At 34.8% G+C, this 10,809-nt stretch overlaps 1 protein-coding gene across 3 annotated transcripts; it reads left to right on the top strand.

Annotated features, from left to right (window-relative positions):
* The first annotated feature begins 539 nt into the window (after positions 1–539).
* On the top strand, positions 540–9,572 carry LOC102586731 (uncharacterized). 3 transcript variants are annotated; one of them, XM_006355214.2, is made up of 5 exons: positions 540–941; positions 1,317–1,483; positions 1,676–2,063; positions 9,041–9,241; positions 9,481–9,572. In XM_006355214.2, exons 1-4 carry the CDS (start codon positions 678–680, stop codon positions 9,239–9,241), a joined length of 1,020 nt encoding a protein of 339 aa, XP_006355276.1. In that variant the 5' UTR covers positions 540–677; the 3' UTR covers positions 9,481–9,572. The 3 variants fall into 3 exon arrangements, with proteins under 3 accessions (XP_006355276.1, XP_015167769.1, XP_015167770.1); XM_015312283.1 differs by having other exon boundaries at positions 9,041–9,572; XM_015312284.1 differs by lacking the exons at positions 9,041–9,241; positions 9,481–9,572 and adding an exon at positions 8,465–8,540.
* The last annotated feature ends 1,237 nt before the right edge of the window (positions 9,573–10,809 follow it).

Here is a 10,809-nt window from a genome sequence, read left to right as displayed (position 1 = left end):
CCTTCAACATATGTGATGTTTGATCCACAACCTTTCTCTTTGGCTTATATAGAATTCTAATCTCTTTTTCTAAATTTTAAGGGACCTCTATTTATAGTTGTAGGATGAATGAATTGTGATAATAACAAAATCTTTTCGACCAATCATCTTGGAGTTGACACAACAACATTTGATTAGTCAGAACAAATCACATGTATACATAACCCCACTTCTTTAGCCTTTGATTTGACTAGATATAGTATATCATTTTGACATATAACATGATTCTATTGGTTCATACATTTGACCATTGAAACATAAATGAAACCAATGTAGGTATCTAGGATAAAATGACTTTTTGTACATGACAAAATGGATTCATCATTTGTAGTCCAATTAAATAAGCTAGTGGAATGTATGTATTATTTATACCTTATAAAATCATATTTAATGAACTTAATTGAACAATTAATTCAATTATTAAATTTGTTGTGGATTAAAGTTTAATACAATTTTTTTGTTATTAAAAAAAAAAAGAGAATAATTCTCATATGGTTAGTTAAATTTGGGACAGAAGGATTTATGAAATTTATCATCAGGTAAAGATGAAGCAATTGTAGGCTATTTACTGTTTAATTTTGTTTTAGGATTGATTTTGGATATGAAGGGGAAACCCTAGTTTTGAGATAGGAGAAAAAATGGGAGCTTCAATGTGGAGTCTACAACTTCATACCGTCTCAGTTCCGGTACCACTTGAGGCATTCCGGAGGTATACTAGTACTAGGAAGAGGACCTTCAAGAAGCTTAACGTAGTTGCCAATGGTGATGCCAAGAATTCGAAGAATCTTCCGCACCGAGTTATGGTTGTCAAGTCCAACAAGCCCAATTTTCCTCTTCTACTGCAACACGCTGTTACCAAATTACAAGAGAGCGTCAAATCTCTACCTCCCGCTACCCTCCTGGTAAATGGCTCAACATGTCTATATTCAAATCACTTTTTTGTTCTCCCTGCTATCTTGTGGTATGTGATATGATGTTTTGTTTCCTACTTTTTCTCGACATACCAACTATTTCTTTCTTCAGTGAGATTGCAATTTTTTCATGTTCCATCTGGGCTCTCAATAATTCCGATTAGATGTTCAGATCCAGTGCAATGTATTTATTGATTAAATTCACGATTAAAAGCAGCTTAGACCTTGTATTCACTTTTATTTAGAGACCTTTGGGTTCAAAGATGGAGACCAGGTTCGGCAGATGACCCATTGGTCAAAGGAAAGGGAAGGTCCTGCTTTCTTCATTTTGGCATTTTCTCTTTAATACATGTGTTTTTATTGCAGGTAAAGAAACATTCTGGTGTTAGTTTAGCAATTGCACTATCTACCATGGTCACCTTGTTGGTTATTTTGGTGAGGAGTTATGTTGCAAAAAGGTCAAAACGCAACCGCCCTGGGTCTGTAGCTGATCTTGTCAGGCGTGGTCAATTAAGATCGGATAGAAGAGGCATGTATGGATCATTAACCTTTTGAATTGCTTGTCTATGATGTATTTCTTCTTCTGTTTCATTACTTTTCAGGATGTAGATTCTCGTCATATGATCATATTCTGCTGAGATGATAATTTTTTGAAATTCAGTGCTTGCATAGTTTTTAAATGCTGCAATGCATGCTTTTGCTTATTGATTTGTCTTGAAATTCAGATCAAATCCTCTTAAATATGACGACCCATTCAATAATCCATTAGTGAAAGTCAGCAAGAGCAATTCAACTGTAGAGATGTGTGGGCAAGTGTACCGTTTGGCACCAGTAACTCTTACCAAGGAGCAACAAGCTGTCCATCAGAAGCGGAGATCACGTGCATATCAGTGGAAGAGACCAACATTGTTTCTTAGAGAAGGTGATTCAGTGCCTCCTGATGTGGATCCTGACACTATCAGGTGGATTCCTGCAAATCATCCTTTTGCAACTACTGCAAGTGAAATTGACGAGGATCTGGCACAAACTAATGTTTATCAGAAGCACGGTGTTCCATTCCGTATTCAGGCAGAACATGAAGCCCTGCAGAGAAAACTTGAGGCACTCCAAAGTGTAAGCAATCATAACCCCTAATATTAGTTTATAAATGTGGTAAAGAAAAGCAAATGCACGACATGATTCTCACAGTTGTTAAAATCTTTACATCTTCAGGCCGGTTACCACCGATATCACCTTAGACTTCCTGGTTTTATAAGTGTGTTCAATACATTTTTATAACAGCATATGCCATTACACTGTTGCATTATCATTTGTCAGATTGCAATATCAATTACATTCATGCAAATGTAATCTGATTTGTAGCTTAACTGCAAGATTCTCCAGGTTTCTTGCGTTAAAATTCTGGGGGAAGTTAAAATAATGCAGACTTTGTTTTCCTTTTATTTTAAGCGATAAACTGCTTTATGTATTGTGAAAAATAATGGACATCTAGATGCTATATTCTAAGCTTGCAGTAAGAAGGGAAAAGAATAGACAGGAGACAGGACAGAATCTCCCATCTCAATTAAATGGAAAGAGATGTTAGCTGCAGAGTTGCCTGCACATTTGGTGAAATTTCCCTAGACATCGTTGTTATACATAGTTGTAGTAGCAACGAAACACCCCACTTTTGCGTCATGGATTTTTTTCTATTTTAATATGGTCGTTCATAGTGCTTTGAGGGGTATCTGGTTTTCCCTAAGTGTGAATTTCGTATAGGTTGATATACTTGTGCGTAAATAGGGAGCACAAAAGAATTTGAAACCAGTAGCAGTAAAAAAATGTGAAAAAAATGACTGTCTAGGAACACTAATTGAATTGTGTTTGAGTCCTAACTAGTTTCTATAAACGTCATTGCACATTAATAATATCGTGTAATGGTCGTGTCAATTATTTATACGCAGGCACAACAATGGACATTATCTGAACCTGCAAAAACTAATCAATTTAAAGTTAGATAATATTGTTATGGACTTGTAGTTTGAAAAATTGCAATGTGATCATACAATACCCTTTTTTTTTTGGGTCATGAAGATTATATTAACTTCAAACAAGATTTACAAGGGAGGCAGTAGCTACCATATTGGAGTACATATTGTTTATAGCAGTAGCTATGCTATTATTAGCATTACAAACATTCCTATCACTAGTAGTATTTGTAGTAGCTTGTGATGGGTAGTTACAAAAAGAGAGTAATTTTGCTGGAGCGTGAGCACATCTCACGAGACATATCTCGTCGTGGTGATACCTCCCTGATCTGCTTCTAGGAGATCCTTAACAAAAGCAGGAGGTTACTATACAAGGTTGGTGCTGCTTCCACTGAATGATTTTCGTAAGACTTCTTTTGTCCTTTTAATGAGGAGTGAGAACATATGTTGGCAATAGCTATTGAGTATTAATCAAGTAACAAATAGTTAGAATGTCTAACCAATAGTAACAAAGAGTTAGAAGATCTGACGATCATGTGATATGTTCAAAGTTACCAATATAACCTGTTTCAAATAGAGTGATTCAAAAATTAAATTATTCAATTTCTGCTTGATAATAATATGCCTTGTTACCAAATAGGAAAATAGGTCCAAACATGTACTTCATATTTACTTCAAACATATAATTTGAAGATAGATAATATGTCAAGACTACTATAGTTGAAGCACTATTACTGGGTACTAATTTGATATCTGCTAAAGTTGCTTGAATGCTTGTAGTAAAATTGAGATTTTGTAAGCAAATCATTTTTATTTAAAAAGGACAAGCTCATCACTTAATTAGAGTCAATTACACATTTGGTGCAGTTGCCAACTTTAATTTGTAGCGGATTCCCTTAATGCGTACTACACATTAGGTGAGGTGCCATGGTGTATATTTTTGGAGATGACATTTTTTGATCGAAGAGACTCAGGGTGGAGTTAACAATAGGTTGGAGGTGTGGAGACTGACTCTGAAGTCTAAAGGGTTCAGGTTGAGGAGGACCAAAACAAAGTATATAGAGTGTAAATTTAGTGATGTGACACATGAGGAAGGTGTGGAAGTGAGACTTGATGCACAAGTTGCTCTCAAGAGGGAAAGATTTAAGTATTTGGGGTCTTTGATACATGGAAATGGGGAGATCAACAATGATGTCACACATATTAGTGCGACATGGATAAAGTGGAGGCTTTCATCTGACGTCTTGTGTGACGAGAAGGTACCACCAAAACTTAAAGGAATGTTCTATAGAGTGGTGGTTAGATCGACTTTGTTGTATGGGATAAAGTGTTGGCCAGTCAAGGTTCAGAAGATGCAAGTGGTGGAAATGAGGATGTATGAGTGGGCATACTAGGAGCGATAGAGTTAGGAATGAGGATATCTAGGACAAAGTAGGAGTGACCTTTGTGGTAGACAAGATGATGGAAATGAGACTAAGATAGTTTGGGCATGTGAAAAGGAGGTGTGCATGCTCCAATGAGGATGTGTGAGAGGTATGACATAGTGGGGTCGAGGAGAGGCAGAGGTAGGCCGAAGAAGTATTGGGGAGAGGTGATTAGACATGATATGGAACATCTTTAGCTTATCGAGGACATAATCTTAGATAAGAGGGTATGGAGGTCGCAAATAAGGGTAGAAGGTTAACAGGCAGTCAGGAGTTGTCTTATTACTAAGCAATTCATTTATTTGGCTTAATGCTAGTATAGAGCACTGTGTTAGTCGTAGTATTACCCTATTCATGTAGTCTTTGACCTTTTGTATCTGATATCACCTATTCATGTGTTTAGGTGATCGCACCTTGTTATTGTTGTTTTTGTTACATTTCCTTGCTTATATCATATATTTTCCGCATTGCAATTAGTTGTCATATTTCTCTCTACTGCTATTTTTCTTTTAGTTGCTGCTTTGATTTGCTTGAGTCGGGGGTTTCTCGAAAAACCTCTCTACCTTGGAGAGGTAGTGGTAAGGCCTGCATACATTGTATCCTCCTCAGACCCTACTTTGTGGGATTTCAGTGGGTATGTTGTATCCCATCCAGCTTATGATTATTTTGTCCCATTTGCAGGATAAATTTATACCATCAACCAAATGCAGTATAAATTTTATCCCACACTTAATCCTCGAATATCCCATCTTATCCCATTCAATTTGGGATTATTTTGTCCCATCTCCCAGGTGGGATAAATTAGTCGAGGACTATTATCCCAGGATAATTTAGTTTGCGTACCAAATGACCCCTTACAGTGAATTTTCCGTCGTTCTGTCAATACTATGTATTGCGATCCTCGGCTTGTTCATTGAGAGTCACTGTCTCTGAATCTTTTAAAAGATCAGCTAGTCTGGGAAATTTCCAATCAAAGCTAGTAAAGTTGTAGTCCACCTTAGGATACTGCATTTCTTTTACATTGGTAATCTCCCTCCCCTCTGTTCATTTCTTGTTTGGGACAAGGCGTAGTTGAAATACTTTTTCGTTCTTGTTTTGGGAAAAGTTAATTAAAACTTTTCACACATTAGCATGAACAAGATACTCTGTTTACATAAAAAAATACAGACAGCCTTGCTTCTGGAATTCCGTTTTTGTCGTCAGTTGGTTCAGCTTAATACCCTTTTCTTTGGATAAGGTTAATACTCCTTAGGCTTAAGAACATGTTCCAGATTTCTCTTGCTGCTTTTCAATGTATGGACTAGTGGGTTGTGTCTTCCATATCCTTACAGCACCTACAACATTTGTTGCATATGTAGAACCTTTTCTTGACAATTCATGTTGTGTCAAGTGTGCATCATGTAAGGCTGTACTTTAAGAGCTTTGTCGGTGCTTTTTTCTCGAAACTGATGGGCAAGGTTATTTGCATTCTATTTCTTGTCAGCTTCTTCTCCTGAACTGTTTATATTCTCTCTTCACTAAAATTGTCCCTGTGCTATTGCCTCAAATAATTCTTGCTTTTCACCTTCCCGTTTTACTTTTTCCAACATCCGTAAAAGTGGTCAGATTGTCAATTCACAGTTCTGCCATTGTTCCAAATTTCAGATTCTGTTTCCCATTATTCCTGCATTGTGCAATAGTTTCAACTTCTTGTTAGGAAATCGGTCTCTCAGAGGTCCATGTCCCAACCATGCATCCTCCCAAAATCTCACCTTCCCATCTCTCAATTCAAGACTCATATTTAACCCGAGTTTGTTAACATCACCCAATGAAAGACCACACAGGTGGCAAGCGGAGAAAGTGATCAAAATGGTCTTTAATGTATGGGTAATGCTTTATCTTGGTCCGTAATATAATTCACTTTATTGATATAGTCCTAAATGTATAACAAAAATGTTCATTTTGGTCAATATATTTGACCGGATTGAAATGATAACAAAATGTGTTCTTTTTTGTTTTTACCCTAAACCTAACAAATTTATTAAAAAGAAAAGTGTTAAATTTACCTGTTGATTCCATATGGTTAACAAAATCCACCATTGTTGTCTTCTTTGTTAGCTTTAGAATGTGCATGTACACAGAAAGGATCAGACATGAATATTTTTTTTGTTTGGATCCCTTTTTGTAACTTTGAGGGAAAACAGAAATGAGTACTAGGTAAGTAGAATAATATTTTAGAAAAGAGAAAATAGTAAATTTTGTTGGAGAACGTAGGAAAAATGGTGTTAGATTTTATGGAGTACTTTTTTGGAGCTAACAAAGAAGACATCAATAGTGAATTTTATTAGCCACGTACGTCCACAGATAAATTTAATTTTTTTTTTATTAATCTGTTATGTTTAGGATAAAAGACCAAAATAAACACATTTTGTTATACATTAAGGACCATTTGTGAAATATATTAAGAATCAGAATGAACATATGTGTTATACATTAAGAACCATTTCAATCAAATAAAATATAGGGAAAAAGGACAAATATACCTCCGAACTATTGAAAATGGTATGCATATACCCTTCGTTATACTATTGAGACACCAAAGTCCTTGCCGTCCAAAAAGTGGAGCACTTATATCCTTCACACTAACGGACGGACACGTGGCACCATCTCAATAATTTGCTCGATTTTTATTTTATTTTTACTCAAAAACTAAAATCCCACCCAATTATATCCTAACCCACTTAAGACCCGAATTAACAAACCCTAACTACACGTATTCTCAAAGAAACTTCGCAATTCGCAAAATATTAATCATTCACTCAACTTCAGTTCATCGAGTGGACTCGTCGCCATGCCCGACCACCAGCGAACTCAGAAGGACGATCCTTCCTGCTTAATTACAACTCCAATGAACTCTGAATCGCCTCTGATTTTCTCTCCAATTGGCTCTTCTTTCTCTCCTGTAACCTCTGTCGCTCCTGCACCTAGACCATCTCCGATTGAATTGTGTAGTTCATATACTAATTTATACTCGCAATTTGGATAAAGTTTCCAGCTTTTATGTGCTTTACTCTTTTTGTTGGATGAGATAGCGTGTTACTTCAAATTAGTTTATTTGTTTGATTTTTTATTGAAATTTTGTAAAAAATGTGTTTCTTGGGTTTACATAGTCATGAAGAATCGTAGAATAGATACTCAATTTTCACAGCTAGTAGACGGATTGAATAGAGCCAGATTTACATATGAATTAGATTAAGCCGAATGGAGAAGACCACAAAGACAAGCAAATTTTGGGGCTTTCCAGATTTTGAGAATTTTGTAGATATGGACTAAGTGGTCAAGAAAGTGTCGTGTTTGTACCAGCACTCGTCGACACCGATGGAATGTAAAACGACGATAAGGTTGGGAAGATCTTTGTCGATTGATTCGAATTCTCCGCGAAGAAAAGGACGAGATGATTCCAAAAGGAAATGGAGATATGGGTTTTCAGTAGGAGAAAGAGAACTCATTGATGAAGGCATTTTTCTTTTTGCTTGGTTGAAGAACAATGGAGGATGCAAGTATGGAGGAAGAAGGAGGATATGGTGGCTATATGAAGAAGGATAAGAATAGTAGTTTGGGTATATTATTAGGGTGTTAGTGAGTGAGTGGGTTAGATAATTATTTGGGTGGGTGTTTTTTAGTTTGGGTGGTCTTTTTTGGTGAGTTTAAATTAAGTGAATAATTGGGTAGATGCACAAGATGGTTCCACGTGTCCGTCCGTTAGTGTGAAGGATATAAGGGCTCCACTTTTTGGACGGCAAGGACTTTGGTGTCCCAATAGTATAACGAAGGGTATATGCGTACCATTTTCGATAGTTCGGGGGTATATTAGTCTTTTTTCCCTAAAAATATATTAGGAACACGTTAAGGACCATTTTGATCATTTTCTCGTGGCCAACGAGTATAGTCTGTCCACAATTTTGATGTATTTATCCATATTATCTATCAATTGTTGACCATGTGTTTTAATTTCTCCTTGTATACATTAGAATGTGCATGCATAAATCATGCTGGATGTCAATGGCAGTTCAATCAATTTGGAGTTTTACTTTCTTCCCATTATTAGTAAATGGCATGAAATCCCTTGATGTCATCATTACAGGAGCAAAAACTTGGTAAACTAGTTTCCCATTATTAGTAAATGGCATGAAATCCCTTGATGTCATCATTACAGGAGCAAAAACTTGGTAAACTAGTTTCCCATTATTAGTAAATGGCATGAAATCCCTTGATGTCATCATTACAGGAGCAAAAACTTGGTAAACTAGTTTCCCATTATTAGTAAATGGCATGAAATCCCTTGATGTCATCATTACAGGAGCAAAAACTTGGTAAACTAGTTTCCCATTATTAGTAAATGGCATGAAATCCCTTGATGTCATCATTACAGGAGCAAAAACTTGGTAAACTAGTTTCCCATTATTAGTAAATGGCATGAAATCCCTTGATGTCATCATTACAGGAGCAAAAACTTGGTAAACTAGTTTCCCATTATTAGTAAATGGCATGAAATCCCTTGATGTCATCATTACAGGAGCAAAAACTTGGTAAACTAGTTTCCCATTATTAGTAAATGGCATGAAATCCCTTGATGTCATCATTACAGGAGCAAAAACTTGGTAAACTAGTTTCCCATTATTAGTAAATGGCATGAAATCCCTTGATGTCATCATTACAGGAGCAAAAACTTGGTAAACTAGTGATAGATCCTGGGGCTGCAAAAGATTTTGAGAGGCCATTCAAAACTCGACTAAAGACAGAGGAGCAGCTCGATCAAGGCCCAAATAACCGGCAAATGGGCTCCAATAGTTCAGAATCAGAGGGTGCGTGTGATTCATTTGTGAACAAGCATAGTTCTGAAGAAATGGAGAAACCCTAGGTTTGTTTCAATACCGTTTTGTAAATTCTGTTAGAAATAGGTTAATGGCCAAGTTTGAATGAAGACTTGATAGTCATGTTTTCAGTCCTGACGTTGCTGTGTTCCAACAGCAGCAGAAATGAGACTGTAAATTTAAGTTTATTCCTTTGCAGCCAACTGTCTGTCTATACCTATTATTTCATTCTGGTAGTAGTGGACTTAACTTTTGTAACATTTGCCTATTCATTCCCTCGACTCAGGTTTTAAACCAATGGCGGAATCATTCCAGAACCTCCGATCAGGTCTGTTTTATTTTATGGAAAAGGGTATGATATACTCCTTAACTTTGCAATTTAGAGTTGATATATCCTTCGTTATTAAAGTGATTCATATTGTTACAAAAATGACTTTGATATACCCTTTTGCTCCAATGGATTTGAAGAAATTAATTTTAAATTATTTTTTTGATTTTTGATTTTTAAAAATCCGTATTATATTTGATTCTTCTCTCATGTGATTTTCTTTTATTTTTTTTGATTCAATAGCTAATTTGAGTATTATTTTGATGGTTAAATTTATTTCACATTTTTTTTTTGTAAAATTTATCATCCCTATTTTTTTTTTTAAAAATATAAAAAATAAATTACAATATGGCTGTAAAAAATTAGTTTTAATTATTTTTTCCAACTTTTTTTCGCTTATACTATTCACTTTGTTTCTTTTCATATTTTTACACGGAAGAATGAAAGAAAAAAATGAAATATAAAAATAGGAAACTCAAATAAAGATAAATAAATATATCTATAAGGGAGATATTTAATTAAAATTCGAATTAGTTGTTGAATCAAAGAAGTCAAAATAAAAATGATCAAATATACTTGTTTGTTGGAGGATCAATGGATCATATATAATATGTGATTATTTTTAAAAATAAATTAAAATTATTTTTTTAACTTTCGTTAAACGAAAAGAGTATGTGTGAACCACTTTTTAACGGTGGTATGTGAGCACTTTCACCATGAAAGGTTACTTTAAATTACAAAATTGACGGGTATATCACTCTGTTTTCCTTTTATTTATTAATACTAAATTCTCTTGTGGTTAGAAATGTTGAAGTTGTTTTTTCTGTGATAACTTACCTTGGGTTACATGATAAAATTCTAAAATATTCCAAAATTATTCGTTGATGTCTCATCTATCTAAAGTTAACACACTTGGCAATAATTGACTAATTAAGAAATTCTTAACTAATTAGTATTTTTTTAAAAAGAAAAATTGCTTCAGAAATCTATCAAATATATTGGGTAACCGTATCAGTTTGAAAAATTTAATGAACCTCTATTTTTTTATTTCACTATTTTAAATCCAATTCTCATTTATGTTAGTTCTCCAATTCTCTTGCATAAGATACTACATTGCATAATAATTCTCAAACAGATGTGTTTACAAATTTCAAGAATCGAAGAAATGGATCGATTGAATACGTAACTGTGGTAATACATAATTGCAGTAACAACTTAAATTTTGTGCTTCTCATATTTATATAGAATTATTATTATTTCATTACTTATTTTGCAGATGATGCATGA

The sequence above is a fragment of the Solanum tuberosum genome, unplaced genomic scaffold (assembly GCF_000226075.1).
Source record: "Solanum tuberosum cultivar DM 1-3 516 R44 unplaced genomic scaffold, SolTub_3.0 scf00188, whole genome shotgun sequence".
NCBI classification, from domain to species: domain Eukaryota; kingdom Viridiplantae; phylum Streptophyta; class Magnoliopsida; order Solanales; family Solanaceae; genus Solanum; species Solanum tuberosum.
Note: the sequence above shows the minus strand (reverse complement) of the source record. Positions and strands in the feature narration are given on the sequence as shown.

Coding starts and splice junctions, on each gene's coding strand:
- LOC102586731 (XM_006355214.2), top strand. CDS start 678: ATGGGAGCTTCAATGTGGAGTCTACAACTTCATACCGTCTCAGTTCCG. Junction 1,484..1,675: donor AGATCGGATAGAAGAGGCAT/GTATGGATCATT, acceptor CTTGAAATTCAG/ATCAAATCCTCTTAAATATG. Junction 2,064..9,040: donor AACTTGAGGCACTCCAAAGT/GTAAGCAATCAT, acceptor TCATCATTACAG/GAGCAAAAACTTGGTAAACT.